The following is a 22,478-nucleotide window of genomic DNA, read 5'->3' on the forward strand; positions in this document are numbered from 1 at the left end:
TTTGGCCATTGTCTGTTTCTTCCTCACTGAATAACTCAGTTGAATTCCTGGTCATTTTTAACTCACTGGGATGTATTTTTTTGAGTAAATGTGCTTTAAATGAGGTTCTTTGAATCTAAAGGTTAGTACTTAGTGAGAAGTCCCTAAACCCTAGAATCTGGTGATATGGAATCTGAGAGCAAATAAATAAAGAAAATTAGGAAAATGCAGGCCCTTGGAAAAGAATAGCTTAGAATTGAAATACACAAGGGACAAGCTTGCAAAACCACCACCACCCATGCTCCGTGTTCAATATAAGCATTTTTTTCCCTTCTCAAATGTTGGTGATTTCAGTGGCTAATGGGACAAAGAACAGTTCATACCACGCGCATAAGAAGCTGTGAAACCTGTTGCGGTTGTATCCCCACCACTCACAAACTCCACAAGCATTGTGTTTCCAGAAGCCACCACTGCAGGGGATTGCCCTCTTCCACAAAACCTGTCAACAAGAGCATGGGCATTTCTGCTGATCCCATCATAAACCCGGACATAGTCAGAGCCACAGTCTGGGGAATGCTGGAGTTCAAAAATGGGAAAACTCAGGAAGACCTGCAGGATAATAAGAAAAATGACTCCATTTTAACTTGTTTTGAACCTGGTTCTTACCTTTTCTTCTTAAGTGTCATTAAGCCAAAGGTGGGTTGTTGTTGTTTTGCCCATGCTGGGCTTGCCATAGGATTGCAGCTGAAAGGCATCCTCATGGCAGCTAGTTCCCTTCTTAGCTGTAACATATACAAGATCAGTATTCATCATGTGAAATTCCTTGTCATATTCCTATCAAAAGCCACCTAAGATCCAGGTAGATGAGATTCTGAGTTTCTAAACCAGCTAACAGCATGGTTTCCCCCTCCAGCAGTGTGATACCCTCAGAGTTTATTGTCTGAAAGATCAAATGGTGAATAATCCCAAAACAAAGACAGCTGATTTGCAAACTGCAAAAGTGAGAAAAGCTCTTGGTAAGACAATCACATGTCATTTATCACTTCAGGTAGCTTTGATTCAACAGTCTAAGCCATCATCTTGTGAAGCTGGACTCACACCAGGTTTATGATGGGATGACCCGACGCTTGATTTAGTAGAACCTAACAGTTCTATACACTGCAGTACCACCATGAGGAGGAAGCAGATTCCAACAGTGTCCTCACAAGGACTGTAATACAGTGGTGCCTCGCAAGACGATATTAATTCGTTCCGCGAAAATCGCTGTCTTACGAAAACATTGTCTTGCGAAATAAAAAAGTCCCTAAACACAGCGGGGAGCCATTTACCTGGTGGCCATATTGAAACCGCCAATCAGCTGTTAAAAAAACATCATTTTGTGAAGAATCGGTTCCCAAAGTGAAAAAAACCTATTTAGACCATCGTTTTGCGATCGTAAAAATGTCGTTGTGAAGCGGTTTTGTCGTTTAACGAGGCAATAGTAAAGTGAGGCACCACCGTACATTTTTCTGGGCCAATACATTTTCTAACAATACAGCTCTATGTGAGTGCCTATTTCCCAAGTAGGAGATTCAGTGTTCCAAATGCCTTTCTTCAACCTGTATTTCTCCAAAAATACTGAAGTATTTCTTCAAAAATACCTCATACCATCTCATGGTTTGGTTGGCTGCACAGAACACTATCCTGCCCTTGTGCACTGTCTACTGCTTCGTAGTGCATGAATGGAGAGCTACACACAAGACTCAAATGATAGTCTAAATCCAGCTACTTGTTTTTATGGATAATACCAACATATACTTTCAGACAAACCTTCCACTAAGGCTAAAGATGCTTTGCCCGAAATAATCTTCTTCTTCAATATATATGTCTCATTAAAAGTGAAGTGATGCCAATGAAGAAGTAGTTTTTCTAGGCAGTAATTCTCAAGCTTTGGTCTCAATGTTTCATACATCATGTTGCAGAATGCTAGCTGCAACTTCAAGGAAATCTCAAACAGCTGGAGGCCAAGTTGGGAACCACTGTTCTAAAGAATAAATACATTCTCCTTCATAACTTTTTAAACTCTACCTCTTATCTCCTTGCAGATAGCTTTCCTGAAAGCTACTGGAAAGAAGTTAGTAATTGGCTGCATCCATTTTCCACATTGTAGTGCCCTTCCAAAATTTGAACTGCAACTCCTATTATGTCTTTTGATTGACCCTTTAGCAGACAGTGATAGGATTTGTAGTCCTGCAAATCCGGATGCTGTTCAGTTGTGAAATCCTGGCCTACATGTTCTCAGTTACATAGGATTTTCGAAAGAATAGCTCTCCAAGGTCTACAGAAAGCAGTAAGAAAAGGTTTGCCCCATCACCTCTAGATACACTTTATCACAGCTGGGTTTTATACTCTATATTTGATACCTTAGCACAAAATCTGATTTGAGCATGCTTACCTTTCCTTCTGGGATTTCAATTAGCCATAGACATGTGACATTGCTGGGGTAGGGGTGGGGGTAATTAATAGATGAGAATTTGCCACTTGGTTTCTGTAGCACAGTGCTGCAGTCTTCTAGAAAAAAAGAACAAAATTGGGGAGAGAAACATGGCTTTATGTGTAACAAAAAGATAATTTGTGAGACAAAAAGATAATTTGTGCAACAAAAAGATAATTTGTGAGAGATATTGCTCAAGGTGACTGGGTGCAACTCAGCTTGCACTGAAGAAGATGTATCTGTGCTCTGACCTTCCTTCAACTTTGATATTTTTAGGATTCCTTCTCACTTGTCTCACTCAGTCCTCTGAGGGAGAGGACAGAGGCATTTTCCTTTTGTTCTTGGGAGGTAAGGGTGTATACATAGCTCTCTGCATCTCCAAATCAGAATTTCTCTCATCTTTCTTATCTCAGTAAACTTCTTCAATAAGTAGCAGTTTTCTCACTTTCCTAGAGTAACAACCCTGGATCTGAGTTCTTTCCAAAGGAGATGTGTGCTCTGCTAATCATTCTGCTCTTCAGGGGCAAAATCCACAAGCTGACTTAGCTGTGGCTTGGTGCTGCTTCCTTTTCTGACACATTATTATTCCTGGAAGCAGGATGCATGTAGGAAAAATTACTTTTTTGGGACTACCGTTCCAAGACCCATTCTACCTAGCCTGGCCAGTGTAGAGACCAAGTTCTAGAGTTGGGACTTTGATCTGCTGTGGGCTATAGAGGCCTGAGATAGTTATTAAGCGAAGTACCAATCACTGTGTAACAATTCCACACAACTTGGCTGGGGTCCAAAGAACATGCTTTTGTAAAGAAAGAATGCCAAACTATCATATGAGGTCTACTGAGGCACTAGATTTAACAGTAGCTCATGATTCTAATGGAAAATGAACCATGAAGCATTCCCCCTACTTACTGCACTTGTATAGCTTGTTGATTTTTTTTAAGTCGAGGTTACTTAGCCCAACTCTCTGACCAATTGGTACAGATGCATTAGGGATAGGAACAACGGTTGGTTTTCCAGCAGCATTAGAAAAATCATATCTGCAGAAAACAGGAACAGATGTGCTCATTAGATCTCATCTGGTAATCTAGTATAATACAATATTTGAAATAATATTTGCAAAGCAATCAACCTATGAAACATTTAATTACTGGAAAACTGCAACAAGAAAAAAAAAGTCATAAACACCAGATGGTCTGCATGTGTGCATGATTTCTCTCAGCAACAAAACTGTATAAGGAAACATTTATTCATCTGTATCAAGACAGATGTCTGTGGCCTAATAAGGCTGTCCCAGTCATTCACTCAAAAGACAAAAAAGAAGTATTTTATTTATTTATTTATTTAAAATATTTTTGCCCCACCTTCCTCCTTAAAAGGACCCATAATGATAAACACTTTTTACAAATAACATTGAATTATTCTAGGGAAAAATATGTTAGTCATTAGTTTGACAAAGTTAAGGACTCTTCCCTTAGCGTAAATCCATTTCATTAGAACTAATGCCTTGTTTGCACAGCTACAGCATATAAGGCTGATGACATCATCATCCATAACCATGTTTTTAGAAGTCAAATGTTTCTGATCCTGCCCACTTCTCAGAGGTCCCAAGGCTTCTATGGGATTCTCTTCATCTTGTTGCGGGGGGGGGGAATCATGGGACTGGAAGGGGGGAGTCGTTAGTTTTTGAAAATCGGTACCACCAGTATGACTTTAGTGGTACCAGTGAGTTTGGGAAATTAAAGAAAAGAAAAGAAATTAAATTGTGGTGGCTGAGGACATCATCATCATCACCCTTATACAGTGTAGTTGTGCAAACAACTATAATTTCCATATTTTTTTGGTATGCAAAGTATGCGAAGTATTTTTTCCATCATATATTACAAATGCACATACAATGTGTTTGTTTCTAGTAATGTATTAAAGACTGTATGTTAGCAACAGGGAATAAGGCAGCTTTTTTTTGTTTAAAGTCATCCTAGTCTAAGCACATTACAAGAAAGACAGGAATATAACAACAACAACAACAACAACAACAACAACAACAACAACAACAACAACAACAACAACAACAACAACAACAACAACAACAACAACAACAAGAAGTCTAAGAGAAAATACATGGTCATTTTTAAAGACTGGTCTTAACTGGAAAACATTTAAAGAATTATTTCCCCTAAAATTAGAAGCAATTCTGTCTGAAAAGAGATTACCCAAATCCAGACTTACGCGCCATAATGCATCACTGAATCATAGTCATAGGGAAGACCCAAATTGGTAGAGTTTTGTTTGTCAAAATTCCCCTGTTGTCCTGTAAGAAACGAGCGCAAATAGATCAGATACCCACAAAAACACACAGAGGAAAAGACAGAGGACGAGTTTTACTGTTCTGAAAACAAAGAGGTTGCAAAATTTTTAAAAAAATTTATTTGGGTTTGGCCTGATATTAATAATTACCCATGAAGTCCTTCTTCACTTCCTTCACTTCCTTCAAGCTTTAATCTTGAGGATTAAATAGGTTCTTGTCTGGAAATCAAAGAGCTGAGCAAAGGAGGAAGGAAGGTACAGAGAGTTAAAGAAAAAATGTCCAAAGAGAAAGAGAAAGTTGGAAGGATTTGTACATTAATACACTTCTTGGAGAACCGAAAGACCTGTAGCAATTTACAAAGAAGCAGCCATGTCAGGCTGTCTTAGCATATTCAGAAAACAAAACAAAAGAATGGGAAAAAAGGAAAATATTGTAGCACTTTAAAGAACAAGAATTTCATTCCATTGTTGGCTTTCATGGATCCATATCTATTTCCTCAGGCAACAGAAGTGCAAATACCTGGCCAGTTTATGTATTTATACATATACTCCTGGTCTGTGTGCTTGATAAAAAAACAGGGAGTTCAAAAGGCAGGAAAGGACAGCAGGCCATTTTTCAAAGATTGTTATAAAATAATAAATATGAATATTTAAGGTCCAAAGAAGGTATGAAAATATGTTCCTAATTTTTTAAAAAACTGTAAAACTAGTAGTATTGATTACAGTTGTGGTTTTTTGGGCTCTTTGGCCGCGTTCTGAAGGTTGTTCTTCCTAACATTTTGCCAGTCTCTGTGGCCAGCATCTTCGGAGGACAGGAGTAGCACACTGTGCTCTGGTCACAGAGTATTGATTGCATTCACAGTTGAAACAGTACAAGAGCTCACCTTGTACAATTCCAAGGGGAGGGGGAGTTATTTCTGAGGTTTAAGGAAAGAAAGAAAAGAATTAAAGAAAACTGAGGATTTTAAAAGGGCTCTGTGGATCAGGTTCTTCAGTTGGCTGAAATTTAACCTGAGTATTAGGTGGCACTGTGGGTTAAACTGCAGAAGCCTCTGTGCTGCCATGTCAGGAGACCTGCAGTCATAAGATCAAATCCACACGACACAGTGAGCTCCCATCGCTAGTCTGTTTTTGATCCTCGTAAAGTGAAAATCGGTTCCTGAAGCAGGGAACCGATCATGGCAAAGCATATTTCCCCCATTCAAACCATCATTTTGTGATCGCAAAAACGATCACAAAAACATCGTCGTCAAGCAGATTTGTTGTTAAACGGGGTAATCGTAAAGTGGGGCACGACTGTAGATAAATAGGTACCACCATGGTGGGAAGGTAACAGCATTCCGTGTCTAGTCACGCTGGCCACAGAAGATTGTCTTCGGACAAACGCTAGCTCTATAGTTTGGAAAATGAGACGAGCACCGCCCCCTAGAGTCGAACACGACTGGACAAAAATTGTCAAGGGGAACCTTTACCTTTACCTTATTAGTGGCAGAAAAACCATAGGCACTTTTGCAATGGGAGCAAAAACATCCTTATATCTTTCAGTTAAAATGTTTCAAAAGAGTTTGTTTTAATTGGTCATAATACATTTAAAAAAACCAATAAAATCACAGCTGCTCCAAGAAAAAGGCTGTGAGCCTCCAAAGTTCCCTTAACATTGCTTTGAAGACCAAACTGAAGCTATGTAAAAGTATTTATGGACACAGGGTTGGCAAAAATGTTGCAGTTTTGAATTTTGGCTGAATTCCACACAGCAGAATTAACTTCACATTCCCCAGATATGTCCACCTATTTTTCTCATTACCTGGCACTTATAGTCTTAATAACTCACAGGGAGACACAACTTGGAGAAAGAATCATTTACTGTACTTACATATCTGCCTGAGCAACAGGCCTCAAAAGAATAACTGACTTCAACTGAATGGAGAAAAAAGAACCCTTATCAGAGAGATATGGTTCTCTTTGGATCAAAGGCAGGGAAGGAACAATTGATTAGTTTTGGTTAGAGAAAGGTTCCTCGAAGTCACACCTACTAGAGGCAATAAGCAAAGTTGAAAAAAACCTCCAACAAAAAAGGATTGCTTCTTTGCCGTAATCACACAGTAGAGTCACCCAAGTCTGGCTGGATTTGAAGCATGCATTCTGCCAAAATAAGACCATGAGCGGATTATGGTACTGATCATGGACTGTTAATATTAAACATTATAGTGAAGCTGAAGAATCACATTTCCAAAAGATAATTTTGAATTTAAAGTCCACATAAGGAACAGATTTTCATTACTAAACTCAACTGACCATGAATCAGAAGAGCTGTCAATCAAAACCAGAAATATTATTAGGGAATAATGCAAAAATATGATTCCTGTAGTAAAAAGAAAAGAAAATACTATATGGATAACAAACAAAACAAAACTGCAAAGGACAGGTGAGAAGCAAAAGAAAAAGATGACAGAAATAAAGTCAGAATTCTGAATGCAGCTTTTCAGGGAATGTCATATAGAGAAAAAGAGAACTATTATAATAACTAGTGCGAAGAAATAGAAAAGAACAGCAAGAGAAGAAGAACAAGAGATCTCTTCCAGAAAATCCAAAAAAATGTCAAAGGGAAATTCATGTCTAGTTTAGGAATGCTGAATGACCAACAGGGATGCACCCTATATGAACAGGAGAAAGTAAAGAGAAGATGGAAACAATATTCTGAAGACTTATACAGAAGAAATAAAAGGATTACAGACTCTACTGAAGAGGTATCCTATGATGAACAACATGCAATTCTAGAAAGTGAAAGCTGCTTTGAAAGCACTGGGAAGAAATAAATCACTAAGAGTAGATGAGACAGTGATAGATATATTTCATGCCATAGAAATGGAATCTGTCAAGATCCTAACATGAATAACCAACAAATATGGAAAACAAAAAATTGTCCACAGGCTGGCAACATTCAATGTGCATTGCAATCCCCAAGAAAGCTCATTGATTTAATTTCCCAAGAAAATTATGACCAAGATATTGCAACAAAAGCCTTTACCTTTTACGGAGTGAGGAATGTCTCATGTTCAAGCTGGATTCTGAAATTCAAGATCATATTGCAAATATCTGTTGGATACTGCAGCACATCAAAGAATTTCAGATGATCGGCCTGCTCTTTGCAGCAAAGCCTTTGACTGTGTGGCTCATGAGAAGCTATGCATTGTTGAAAAAAGATACGAGTGTGGCCCAGCATAGATTGTCTGTATACATAACCTGTATTATGATTTAAAAAAGCTACTGTTAGGACAGAATTTGGAGAGACTGAATGACTCCCTATAGGCAAAGGAGTCAGATTTTATTTCATATATTCAATCTGTATGCAGAACGTATCATTCAAAAAGCCAGACTGGATTCAGATGAAGGAGAAGTGAAAATTGGTGGAAGAAATAACAATTATTGATATAAATTATTATAATTTAAATTATGCAGATGAAATCATTTTATTGGTAGAAAGCAGCAATGACTTGACACAACTTCTGAGGAAAGCAAAAAAAGAAAGTGTCAAAGCAGGAATGCAGTGAATCATCAAGAAAACAAAAATCTACAGATGAACTACACATCTTTAATTCTGACAATGGGGAAATTGAAATACAGATTTTGTATACTTTGCTTCAACCATCAATTCTAATGGAGACTACAGCCAATAAACCAGAAGACTGTGACTCAGAAGGGCAGCAATGAAAGAATTAGAAAAAAAGTATTAAATGTAAGAATGTGTCACTGGAGACCAAGACCATTTCCCCCTTTATTCCTGAAAACTATGTATGGTGTGACAGAAGACAGTAAAGGAAGCTGAAAGGGAAAAAAATGATTTGTTTGAAATATGGACCTGCCAGAAAGATAAGCAAGTGGCTCCTAGAGCAAATCAAGTCTGAACTACCTCTGGAGGCCGTTGATCTTTGGGCACAAACTGAGAAGGCAAGATCCTTTAGAAAAGACCGAAATGCTGGGAAAGCTTGAAGGCAGCAAGAAAAGAGAAGGATCAAATATGAGATGGTTTGATGCCCAAGGGAGCCACAGCCTTGGGTTTGCAAGAGTTGAGCAGGATTGTTGAAGATAGGGCATTTTGGAAATGACTCATTCATAGGGTCGCCATAAATTGGAGGCTACTTGATGTCAGATAACAACAACAATAACAATGTTCTGTTTGTTTCCCAGGCTGTTCCCTGGAATGTGGGAGAACAGAATGGAGTGGGAGGAAGTACCAGAAGTGACTGCATCTGTCAACTCATATCTGCATCCCACACCCAGTGAGCAGGATTCGGACAGGGAGTCCAGCAATACCAACCAAAAACTCCCCTGGGCTTTTTTGAGTCTGTAACTTTACAATAGCAGAAGACGGTAATGTGAACAAAATGCAACACAGAGACTGTTTGCAGGCACCCAGGGGGCTCAGTTGTACCACAACACCACTATTCCTGGGACCCTTAACTTCCCGATTCCTAGTTTTTGAATACTTTTTAAATTTGCTCATAAAATTCCCTTGTGCCCTCTAGGGGCCGTGGCAGCCATTTTTGACACATTTTACTTCCTCCAGCACTTCTGCTCCTCTGCTCCATTAAAACAAAAAATAGGTGCAAGAGGGTTCCAAGGGATTTTATTAATTTGTGGAGTAGCACCCCAAGGTTCAAGGGTGAGGCAATGTAGGCCTCAAATACTGTATCTGAAAATTGCCAAACCCTGGAGAAGAAAGTGGTTTGCCTCTTCTTTTTAGTAGTTATCATGGTTTCAAAGCTAACTAAAACTAAATCATAGTTTTCTTCTTGTTATCTCCTGGATCCAGTCTTGCTTCTGGATCAGTAGCTATAAAGACCTTTATCTGTAGTGGACTTGAGCTTGCCCTTGAAGATGCTCTGAAAGCTTTTTTTAAAAAAATATATGATTATTTTATCTTTTTAACATTTATTTTTATATTGTTTTAATGCATATGCTGCCTGAAAGTGTTTTGACAGATATAGTAAATTAATAAATTATAATTTACATCAATCAAGAGTTAAAATGGCTGCTTGAGTGTAGTTGACATACCTGTGGCAACATACTCCAAGTTGATTTTAACATACTTGTCTCGGTCACTCCGTGCCTGTTCATGGAGGAAACCCAATGCATGGTTGAGTTCGTGCTGAATTAATCCTTTGTGTATACAGCCATGTTTTGCCAAGCCCAAACGCTGTCTGCCTCCAATCTTTCCAAAGTAAGACCAACATCTGAGATATTAAAAAAGCAAAAAGCAGTGTCATTAAATAAGAATAATTGACTTAGTTCTCAGAAACCACCCCACTTAATTTTAAGAACATGAACTTAACTTTTTTAAAAAATAGAACTGAATTTTCAATAGCCACTAAAAACCCAGAAAGCTCAGCACCTGTCCAATTTGTACTGATACGGAGTTTCTGGCGCATTGGCACTGAGGCCTAAATATGACTGATAGACCCATGTAAAACAGACCCACTGAATCACTGGGACTCACATAAGCATTGACTTAATAAGCCCCATTCATTCACTGAATGGATTACTGTAATCAGATTTAACCAGTTTAGCCAATGCTGAGATGAAGGAAAGTACTTTCTACCAATATCTGGAAGGCCACATTTTTGCCCATGCTTGCTTTAAAGCCTCTAGTCAGAAGACGTACTAGGGGTATGCCATTAATTCTACAATACTGGGTGTAAATCCTGCATTCAGAAAGAATAGGGGTTTCAAACATCATAAGTGCAGTTCAAAGCCTCTGTGTATTTCGTATTCCTGGTTATTAATAATACTCTCAGATCTCAGGAAAGATTAAACTTACGTGTCCCCAGGAATAATATATATGTAGTCATATTCTCTTGTACGACTGATAAACCTGATACATGTCAGTGTGGCAAATTCTTCCATAGCTTCTGCTATCAAAAGCCTTTCCTCCGCAGCTAAAAATAAATGTTGCAAGGAAGACAAAATGAACATTTTGAAATAATGTCTGACATCTTGTTGTCAATCTAGCAGTAATTTCCTGATATTAAAGGTCCCCCTTTTCCATCCTGAGGTTCCCAAAGGCTTCCCAAGGGAAAGAGGTATCCCTAGAGAGCCCCTTCATGGATTGCTGCCTTGTCATGGCAAAGGGGCTTGAGAAGTTCAGAGAAGCTATGGGCTGTACCATGCAGGAACACCCAAGACAGACAGGTCATAGTGGAGAATTCTGACTAAACGCAATCCACCTGGAGCAGGAACTGGCAAGCCACTCCATGGACAGAAACAAAAGGTTAAAGTATATGACACTGGAAGATGCACCCCTCAGATCAGAAGGCACACAACATGCCACAGAGGAAGAGTGGAGAACAAGTGCAAGTAGCTCTAGAGCTAATGAAGAGGTAGGGCCAAAGCAGAAAGGATGCTCAGCTGCAGATGTGCCTGGAAGTGAAAGGAAAGTCCAATGCTGCAAAGAAAAAAAATACTGCATAGGAACCTGGGATGTAACATCTATGGACCTTGGTAAACTGGATGTGGTCAAATAGGAGATGGCAAGAATAAGTATTGACATCCTGGGCATCAGTGAACTAAAATGGAAGGGAAAGGGCGAATTCAATTCAATTCAAGAATTCAATTCTTGCCTAGTATTGTGGGCAAGAATCCCATAGAAGAAATGGAGTAGCCCTCATAGTCAACAAAAGAGTGGGAAAAGCTGTACTGGGATACAATCTCAAAAATGATAGAATGATTTCAATACGAATCCAAGGCAGACCTTTCAACATCACAGTAATCCAGTTTATGCACCAACCACCAATGGTGAACAAGCTGAAATTGACCAATTCTATGAAGACTTACACCACCTTCTAGAACAGACACCAAAGAAAGACGTTCTTCTCATTATAGGGGACAGGAATGCTAAAGTAAGGAGCCAAGAGATAAAAGGAACAGGTAAGATTGGCCTTGGAGTTCAAAACGAAGCAAGGCAAAAACTAATACAGTTTTGTCAAGAGAACAAGCCGGTCATCACAAACACTCTTTTCCAACAACACAAGAGGTGACTCTACACATGGACAATACTGAAATCAGATTGAATATGTTCTCTGCAGTCAAAGATGGAGAAGCTGTATACAGTCAGCAAAAACAAGACCTGGAGCTGATTGTGACTCTAATCATCAGCTTCTTATAGCAAAACACAAGCTTAAACTGAAGTAGGAAACACCACCAGGATAGTCAGGTATAATCTAAACCAAATCCCTTAGGAATACATAGTGGAAGAACAGATCTAAGGAACTAGATTTGGTGGACAGAGTGCCGGAAGAACTATGGATGGAGGCTTGTAACATTGTACAGGAAGCAGCAACAAAAACCATCCCAAAGAAAAGGAAATGCAAGAAAATAAAGTGGCTGTCCAACGAGGCCTTACAAATAGCAGAGAAGAGAAGGGAAACAAAATGCAAGGGAGATAGGGAAAGTTACAGAAAATGGAATGCTGACTTCCAAAAAGTAGCAAGGAGAGACAAGAGGGCCTTCTTAAATGAACAATGCAAAGAAATAGAGGAAAATAATAGAAAGGGGGAAACCAGAGATCTGTTCAAGAAAATTGGAGATATTAAAGGAACATTTTGTGCAAAGATGGACATGATAAAGAATAAAAATGGTAGGGACATAACAGAAGCAGAAGACATCAAGAAGAGGTGGCAAGAATACACAGAGGAATTATACCAGAAAGATCTGGACGTCCCGGACAACCCAGATAGTGTGGTTGTTGACCTTGAGCCAGACATCCTGGAGAGTGAAGTCAAGTGGGCCTTAGAAAGCATGGCTAAGAACAGGGCCAGTAGAGGTGATGGCATTCCAGTGGAACTATTTAAAATCTTAAAAGATGACCCTGTTAAGGTGCTACACTCAATATGCCAGCAAGTTTGGAAAACTCAGCAGTGGCCAGAGGATTGGAAAAGATCAGTCTACATCCCAATTCCAGAGATGGGTGGTGCCAAAGAATGCTCCAACTAATGTACAATTGCACTCATTTTACACACTAGCAAGGTTATGCTCAAAATCCTACAAGGTAGGCTTCAGCAATATGTGGACCGAGAACTCCCAGAAGTACAAGCTGGGTTTCGAAGGGGGAGAGGAATTAGAGACCACATTGCTAACATGTGCTGGACTATGGAGAAAGCCAGAGAGCTCCAGAAAAACATCTACTTCTGCTTCATTGACTACACAAAAGCCTTTTACTGTGTGGACCACAGCAAACTATGGGAAGTTCCTAAAGAAATGGTGGTGGCTGACCACCTTATCTATCTCCTGAAAAATCTATATGTGGGACAGGAAGCAAAAGTTAGAACTGGATATGGAACAACTGATTGGTTCAAAATGGGGAAAGAAGTACAACAAGGCTGTATATGGTCCCCCAGTTTATTTAAGTTATATGCAGAATACATCATGTGAAAGGCTGGACTGGATGAATCCCAAGCCAGAATTAAGACTGCCAGAAGAAATATCAACAACCTCTGATATGCAGATGATACCACTGTGATGGCAGAAAGTCAGGAGGAATTAAAGAACCTCTTAATGAGGTAAAAGAGGAGAGCGCAAAAAGTGGTATGAGGCTCAACATAAAAAAACCTAACATCATGGCCACCAGACCCATCACCTCCTGGCAAATAGAAAGGGTAGATATGGAGGTAGTGACAGATTTTACTTTCTTGGGCTCCATGATCACTACAGATGGTGACAGCAGCCACAAAATTAAAAGACGCCTGCTTCCTGGGAGGAAAATGATGACAAAACCATACAGCATCTTAAAAAGCAGAGACATCACCTTGCTGACAAAATTCGAATAGTCAAAGCTTTGGCTTTTCCTGTAGTGATGTATGGAAGTAAGAGCTGAACCATAAAGAAAGCTGATGGCCAAATAATTGATGATTTTGAATTATGGTGCTGGTGGAGACTCTTGAGAGTTCCCCAGACAGCAAGGAGATCAAACTGGAAGGACAGATCCTGAAGCTTAGGCTCCAATACTTTGGCCATCTCACGAGAATAGGAGACTCCCTGGAAAACCCCCTGATGTTGGAAAAGTGTGAAGGCAAGAGGAGAAGGGCACAGAGGACAAGATAGCTGGACTGTGTCATTGAAGCTACCAACATGACTTTGACAAAATTCGGGAGGCAGTGGAAAACAGGAGGACCTGGAGTGCTCTGATCCATGGGGTCACGAAGAGTCGGACACTACTTAATGACTGAACAACAACAAATTGATGTTTTGGTTTTCCCCTTTTTTATTGGTGTACAGATGCACAAGTACAAAATACCCAGCTCTGGCTTGGATATATTATAATATTGTAAAATTTTTGAGATTTCATTCCTACATCTGATAAAGGCCAATGAAACAATAAACATGTTAGCCTTGAAGGTGCTTTGAGACTCTGAGATTTGATTGTTTATGTTTTTTCAGTCATAAACAATCTTTAAAATATCTAACCCCCTTCTGAAGATGATCTTTCCATGACTACAAAGCAACGTCACTGAGGTCAACAGCTCTGACATTGCTATCTTTTCGGCATCAGTTCAAGACTTCCTTCTGCTACTTGACATTTTGTGGTATTTGATGGCATACAAGCTTTTTCCACTTCAAGGCTATTGTAAGAATCAACTGAGTTGTGTTATTTAATTGTCCAGTTATGACTCATTGCCTTAATTGCCCGAAGAGTAGCTGCATTAACTTGAGGGAAGACCCTTTTAGCACCTTAAAGTTTTATTTAGTACAGACTTTTGTTGACACTGTCGTATTATGACAAAAGTGGGCAACATAGAGTTATGGGCTAGAAGTCCGTCCCCCCCCCCCCCCGGGGCATTTCTGCAGCCATCAAGGTCATCTGACAGACCTCCAGTATTTTTACATTCCCTCTCTTCCCAAATTTCTGGTATTCAAAGCTCTAGGAATAGGGCTGTCTATTGCCTGTAAATTGTACATTATGGATCCCTAGCGTAAATCTGGGGAAGACTTTGAATAATCTAAGTAAACACAAAATACTGTTTTTCTTGTCCTCAGATCAAAATAAAAGCAAATGATTCTGGAAACAGCCACTAAAATCCAGTGTGCAGAGATGGAGTCTCAAGATGGGGAGGGGGTTAAGGTTTTCATTCATTGGTCAGTTGGCTACTTTGTGGCCACCTTCAGGGGCCTACAGAGATCTCAAATAATCTATTTCCAAGTTTCATCACTTGATACTTATTGAAAAAGTTTACCTGATATCAGTAATTGCTGATGTTTCACTATTCCTGAATAAGGTCACAAAATAACCAATTATTTTGTGTTTGGCTACTTTAATGAATAAAATCTATTTTTCCATATCATTCATTCATTCATTCATTCATTCATTCATTCATTCATTCATTCATTCATTCATTCATTCATTCATTCATTCATTTTTATATTTATACCCTGCCCATCTAGACAGATAGTCTACTCTTGGCTGGATCCCAAGCCACAGTGTCACCTCTTAAAATCTTGCAGCTTGGTTTGAGAGCAGAGATATACATCAAAACATATCTGGGCATATAAGGTCAACCTTAGGTATTGGGCTAGGCTTGTTGATGCTTATGAGTTCTCCTGGGGTCTGGAAAACCCAAGACTGACCTGTTTCCTACTCTGGACTTGTTTTGTTTGAGATAACCATCCTGCAATCATGGTCAGATCTTCCAAAACTTTGATCAAGAAGGAACATGACACTGGTCTGATTAAAATATGGATTCTGTCAACAACAATCATCTTTATTCATGAACATATACAGAAAATAGCAGAGAGTCCTGTGGCATATCTAGAACTATTAATTTACTATTGTGAGCTTTCAGAGACCATAGTCTATTTCCACCAATGCTTAAAGAGTTAGCGTGAAGGTTCTAGTGTATGTACTTCACACCTATTTTGGGGTAGGATCTGGGATGTAAATACAGTAGCAAAGTAAGTAAAGTAAGAGTGAATTTAAATGCCGAATTACTAAGAGCTGTAATTCCATTAGCACAAATATCCTGGCAGCAGACACTGGCGAGATGCTGGCACTTTTTCACAGACCAGCCTCTCATTCTGTTTCCTTCACATTGTGGAACAATAAAGAATATTACACTGTACTTTGACAGTGTTAGCTGTGATGCTGTGTTATAGCTGAAACCCCAGAAAGTTCTATGGTATTTTAAACACATTAACCTTGCCCTTTCACTGTTGGGCCAATGTTGATAACTATAGTTGATAATGCAGCCTCTTAGTACCGGGTAAGCCATTTAATACACATAGGCTGAAATTATGTTGCTTTTCTACACAGCTGGAAGGCAACTGGCACAGCATTCAATCTCTTCCAGCTACCAGAACACTTGCTGGGATTCCTGATCATGCACCAAGCCAGTGAGCATGCACTTAGAACTGCAGCAGTGTCTCTAACTTCCCGCTGGAAACAAGTAAATGTTACACCGTTTGCTTTCTCCCTGCATAAAAAAAGCAACAGGATTTTAGCTATAACAGTTCTACTAACCTGATTCATGGTGATCAGCTAAAATATCTTAATGATTTGGAAGTCAACAGACTCTTTTTCTAATCACCCCTTGAACCATCTTTGCTCTACAATAGCCAATCTGAAGTCAGGGACCTCACAATTCAATCAGCTGCCGATTTTTGTACGATGAATGTTCACTGCCATTGATAAGGATATATTGTGTAAATGTGCAGATTGTCTGTTATAAAGCTTAGAAGTGACCTACAAAACTCTGTAGAGATGTCAACTGGAATGTTCACCAGTCCATTTTCTGCTTTGGGCCAATAACAGCGCCCACTGCAGGTCATGGCACTGCGCGGAGTCCTTCTATAGACAATGTCATCTTGGCGCAAGTCAGTTTCCCCTGCAGAAAGGAAGGGTCAACAGAAGATGAGAGAATGAAACATATTGATAAGTGTTAGAGAATGAGATTAAAGATGCATCTTTTCCAGGTGAAAGATTACTGTTCATGGTCAGACATGTAGTAATCCATCTATATTAAATTAAATCAAACAATGTAAAGCCAGGGTTTTGCCATATGTAATGGTAAAAAGGCAAATTATTGTTATGAAATGAATGCAAATGGCTCATTCTATGTAACAGAAAATTTAGAGTTTTTGATCAACCCAAAACATTACTCAAGGTGATTATTTCTGGTGGTTTTTCCTGTTATTTTTAATGAATTAACATTTCGAGCAACAGAACTATTAATATCTTCCCTATACCAACTGGATATGAATGGAAAGCTAAGAATATAAGAAGAGGAATGCTGGCTTAGGCCAAAGGGTTCTTTAGTACCCCATGTTGCCAGTTGCTGACGAAGGGAAGATTTGATCAGAGATGGAACACTCCAAAGCAGTTAAGTGATACAATCATTAAAATTATACTAAATATAGATAAATATTAACATTAGAAATATGCCCACTTGAAGATTATGGAACTAATAAAACAAATATTAACATTATGGATATTCCTGCTTTGGAAATAGTGTGTTTCCCCAATACTAAGGACTATAGTTTGTCATTTTTATTTCTTGACTATAAACCATTTTGTAAGCTTGATAGTGTGTTCCAAGCATGTTTACTCAGAAGAACTTATCAGTGAATTGTGTGTCTATGTTGTACTGGTGTTTATCTTCTTTCTTTTCTTTGACCTTTTGGGATAGACATGCCATAGCCTCTAACTATTCATCATGCTAATTGGCTTGATAGAAGTTCATACCAAAACGCTGGGAAAGTAAAAAATTTCTCCACCCTTGCCCTCCACATATGGCATGAGCAACTTATGTCTGTTTTAAGCCACGAAGCTCATTCTGTCATTCATCCAAACCAGACTTCACATTTACAAAAATGTTTACAGTATATTAAGCCTATGCTACTACACGAGACGAGTGTCAGTAGTGAGCTTAAATAAATGGCGATAAAAACCAGTCCTGCTTTCATCACAATTTATGGACTGACAGTTATCATATAATAACAAAAAGTATGACAGTTCCTACACACTTCTCTTATTTTGTCCTTAGCAGATTAGGAAAAAATTATCCACACTCGACTGTCATAAACAGTGAGGAAAACCTCATAGAAAGTTAAAATTGAATGCATGTAACTCTTGAGTCTTCTGCTACTCTTTCCAACTTTCAAATACCTCTATATAGACACAAATATCCTGAGTAAAATCTGTTGGGCATTTCTCCTCCATGGCTTTCAGTGAAGTAAGTGGGAGCTGTGCAAGAATATCACCATTTTGTCATGTAGCTCCCATTGATTTCAGCATATCTTATACTGGAGAACCTCCTAGTGTAATGATTTAGCAATCTTGTTATAGAAACACAGCTCTGACTGTTATTCTTTTTGGTAACACACAATAAAGCGCCATCATAAACCAGAAGCAACTGACTAAAGTTAGAGAGATACAAGTGCAGTAAGAAAAAAAAAAAACCCTGGGAACTTCACATTTCATAGACTAGTTACAAATCAAGCTCACCTATGTCACTGCTTTCCTGGATTCCCTGCAAAGGAATGAAGATTTTTTAAGCGCGTATATAGAAAAGCAATCATTGTACAAACAGACATGCAGGAGTTCAGTTCTTCAAGAAAGATGTTCAAAGAGCATCTTCAGCTGGATGAAGGACTCACCTGGATCTGTTTACCTACTGTGAATCCATAAGAAACTATTAGAAATAATGTAGTTGACAGGGTTAGGAAATTCATTTTTGGATGCCTCCACAGGTTCTTGTGGGTTCTCAGGAACTCTACTTGTTCAGACTTCACTGGCTTATTTGCTACTTGGGTGTTGTTTTTTATATGATAACTGCTGGCTTTAGTTATTGTAGAACAGCTAGATAGTAACACATATTTTCACAGAAACAAACAAGCTGTGAGAATTCCCAGCAGAGCTGACCAAGTGTCATTTTTGTGTTACTTTATCATCAGCAAAGCAAGGAAGTGTTGCAATATGAGCAAATGTAATTGTTGGGCAACTGAAAATGGACTTTGTAAAAAATCTATCAATCAGTAATTTTAAAAAAATATAGAACAATATGATCATTAACACTAGGGGTGTGCATTTGGATTCAGAATTCACAAAATAATATCATATTTAGATAGTTTGAAAATATCCAAATATGAATTTGATAGTTCCAACTATATGAAATAATAATTCCTAATATTTGGAGTCCATTTACTCCTACAGATTATAAAGCAAAAGCTAGATTTCTGTTTGCCAGAGAAAAAAGTGAAAGTGAAACCTGTTACCCAGCTGCTGGTCCAGTTATCTTTGGTCTGGTAAGTAGTACAAAGCAACCCATAATTCCTGGGTTGTATTTATATGTACTATGGTCTATAAAATTAAATCCAGTACATTGAAAGTAGAGTCTTTCTTTAGGTAGCAAAATGGTTTAGGCTGCCTCTAATAATAATCATAATAATAATAATTTAAAAGATGCAGATAATATCTTAATGGCAGAAAGCACCAATGACTTGAAACAACTGTTAGGGAAAGCAAAATAAGAAAGTGCTAAAGCAGGATTGCAGTTGAACATTAAGAAGACAAAGATCACGACTACAGTAGAACTACGCAACTTTAATGTTGACAATTAAAAAATTGAACTAGTTGGAGAAAAGCTCATCAAGTGTAAGGATATATCACTGGAGCCCAAGATCAAGATCGTCCACACCCTTTTATCCCTGATTACTATGTATGGGTATAAAAGCTGGACAGTTCAGAAAATTGACAGGAAAAAAAATCGATCTGGTTGAAATGGACTAATAGAAGAGAGCTTTGTGGATACCCTGCACTGCCAGAAAGACAAACTGGTGGGTCTTAGATCAAGCCTGAATTATCTCTGTAGGCAAAAAAGAAAGAAAGAAAAGAAAAGAAAAGAAAAGAAAAGAAAAGAAAAGAAAGAAAGAAAGAAAGAAAGAAAGAAAGAAAGAAAGAAAGAAAGAAAGAAAGAAAGAAAGAAAGAAAGAAAGAAAGAAAGAAAGAAAGAAAGAAAGAAAGAAAGAAATTTAAACGTCCTACTTTGAGAAGGCAGGATTCTCTGGAAAAGGTGGAAGGCAACAGGAAAAGAGGAAGACCAAATATTAAATGGACTGACTCCCAAAAGAAAGCCACAGGCTTGAGTTTACAAGAGCTAATTAGGCAGGGCAACTGAGGATAGGACAGTTTGGAAATCTCTCGTTCATAGGACTGCCATAAATTGGAACCAACTTGACAACACATAACAATAATCTCTACAGTAGCAGTAGTAGTGGAATCTTTTCTTCCTGGCTGACAAAGTCTGAAACTGTTGTTTTTTCTCTCCCAAATTTTAGAAAACTACTTTTTTAGACTACAACTCCCATTACTGGCTGGGGATTCTAGGAGCTGCGAAGAATTCACTGTTATAATGACAATAAACATTTTACAGCTTACTTGAACTACAGAAAAAAAAATCCTCTTTGTTCCTATCTACTTCTGTCCATACAACACCATATTCAACATTTGAAAGCCAAACTCTGATGTTTAAAGAATGAATGTCCTTGCTACTTTGGTAGTTCTGAAAATACATGACTCATTAGGAAGGACACTTTGCAAGTCCCATGAAAGGGATATAGAATCAACTTTCTACAGCTGCATATTATGAAACAGCAGGCCAAGTAGTTTCAAATTGTTAGGCAAGAAAAACAAAAGAAACAAAAGCCAGGCTTCTCCAGTGAGTACACCATGTTTCACTCTCTCCAGCTGAGGGCTGGAGGGAAATGGAACTTCAGAGCCTTGCCTTGGATTTCAAACAGATGAGTTGGTGGAATACAATTCCTAATCTGTGATTGACTCCAACGTGACCGGGAGTGGATTGGCAACTGAAATGAATAACTGGAGTTGCATAATTTATGTAATTTGCAGAAGATCTTCAAAATAAAAGAAACTTTTCCAACCTTACATTTAGAGCCTTGTAAACAAATGCTTCCTCTCTAAAAGACTTCCCTTGTGCCATCATTTGCCTAGCTGCTTTACTATAATGATAATTTTCAGGAATAGATTTCGACTCTTGACAAAACAATTTGGCTCCAAGGATGCAATTTAGAACCGTAACCCTTTCCTCTACTCTGCTATCCAACCAATGTTCAATTCCCATTTGGCAATAGGGTACTTGACCTGTTGGGGACATTTATTGGAGTTCTTCCTTAGTTACTCTAAATATGACTTTTCAAAATATCTTTAGGATCTTCAGGAAATATCCTGAGGCAGAGCTTCAAACTTACTTTTAAGAAAGCCATTTGTGACAGAGCAGTGGTAGAATGATGCTCAGGGATCGTGATCACCATGCTACCGCAAATTTCCAACAGGTTATTATATGCCTTCTTAAAATTAACATTCCACAGAAGTCATTTCACCTTTCCTATGCATCTGTGGAACAAGCCATTGAGCAGGAAGAGACAGATGAAAAGAAGACACAGCCATGTAGGTGCAATTTTCCCAGCTGTTTGCTTCTGGGCTGCAGTCTCAGTTAGATGACTAGCTGGTTTTAATGGGAATATTCTGGCAATACTGCAGTCATGGGAACATACTTTGAAAGTGTCTTCAAACATCAGTCCTTTCTTTATGAGAAGTTAGATTTCATTGTATCTCAAACCATTCCAGAATGACGTTTAAAGGAGCACAGAGAGAAAATTCTAATCCATCAGGAGATTAAATTGTAGTACTATTCCAGTTTTCCATTGATTGCCAGTCATGACCACCTTTCCTTGAGAGAACTCAAGGCTCTCTCTAGAAAGGCAGGAGAGGCCTAAAACATTCTTATTACATTTCTCCTTACTCAACAATGAACAAAATAAAAAACAAGCAACTCTAGGCTAGAAATCTTAGTTACACTCTTGACCTAAATGGCCTATTACAAATCGTTGCCAGAGAAATAAGAAATTCCTCTTTGATTCGGTTTCAGATGGTTTTGATGCAAATCTGATCCATATGCCTTACCTTCTCAGTATACTCCTCATAGAGATGCAAAAGCAACAGGGTAATAAACAGTTTGTGAAAACAATTCAGAACCAGCTTTGGAAAATGTATCCAGTTTAATCTGGTTCCAACCCAATAAGCTAAACTTTGTGATGATAAGGTGACATAACTAAAACAACAAAAGCAAAAAGAGACATTTGCTTATTTATTTACTATGGATATTTAACACCAACCTTCAATAAAATTCTTAGGGAGATTTTATTCAAAAAGGCAACATATAGCAAAGCAAAACAAACAAAAAGAAAGAGTTAGGTAGGCTAAAGGTGCTTTAAAAGAATACAAGAGACGAGGCAGCATATTAGTGATTATTGTCTCCCTAACTATGAAAGGGTCAAAAAAGAGTTACTGACCAGGTATAACTACAATCCTTTTAAAAATTGAGAATTATGTTTCTTTAAATGCCAAAGATGTTGGCTGATAACTGTGATCTCTCAAGGGCAAATACCCAGCTCAGTGTTTGGAAATCAATCAATCAATCAATCAATCAATCAATCAATCAATCAATCAATCAATCAATCAATCAATCAATCAATATCTATCTATCTATCTATCTATCTATCTATCTATCTATCTGTCTGTCTGTCTGTCTGTCTGTCTGTCTGTCTGTCTGTCTGTCTGTCTGTCTATCATATAAATCAAATAATAGTATTTGCAGTACATTTTAAAAGTACCACGATGGAAGGACATGTAAAACAATTCCGTGCTGGAAAACAACTT

At 38.4% G+C, this 22,478-nt stretch overlaps 1 protein-coding gene across 1 annotated transcript in view; it reads right to left on the bottom strand.

Annotated features, from left to right (window-relative positions):
* LOC110082493 (astacin-like metalloendopeptidase) overlaps positions 1-19,647 on the bottom strand; it is a 32,753-nt gene extending 13,106 nt beyond the window's left edge. Inside the window, exons 1-9 of the mRNA XM_020800080.3 lie at positions 18,398-19,647; positions 18,246-18,270; positions 16,489-16,626; positions 10,575-10,692; positions 9,812-9,990; positions 4,679-4,760; positions 3,362-3,489; positions 2,414-2,529; positions 363-588 (exon numbers count right to left, since the gene is read on the bottom strand). Coding sequence (XP_020655739.3) covers positions 363-588; positions 2,414-2,529; positions 3,362-3,489; positions 4,679-4,760; positions 9,812-9,990; positions 10,575-10,692; positions 16,489-16,626; positions 18,246-18,270; positions 18,398-18,472 — 1,087 coding nt within the window. The 5' untranslated portion in view covers positions 18,473-19,647. The remainder of the gene's footprint in view (positions 1-362; positions 589-2,413; positions 2,530-3,361; positions 3,490-4,678; positions 4,761-9,811; positions 9,991-10,574; positions 10,693-16,488; positions 16,627-18,245; positions 18,271-18,397) is intronic.
* Between the last annotated feature and the right edge of the window lie 2,831 nt (positions 19,648-22,478).

This window comes from Pogona vitticeps, chromosome 1, assembly GCF_051106095.1.
Source record: "Pogona vitticeps strain Pit_001003342236 chromosome 1, PviZW2.1, whole genome shotgun sequence".
Classification (NCBI taxonomy): Eukaryota; Metazoa; Chordata; class Lepidosauria; order Squamata; family Agamidae; genus Pogona; species Pogona vitticeps.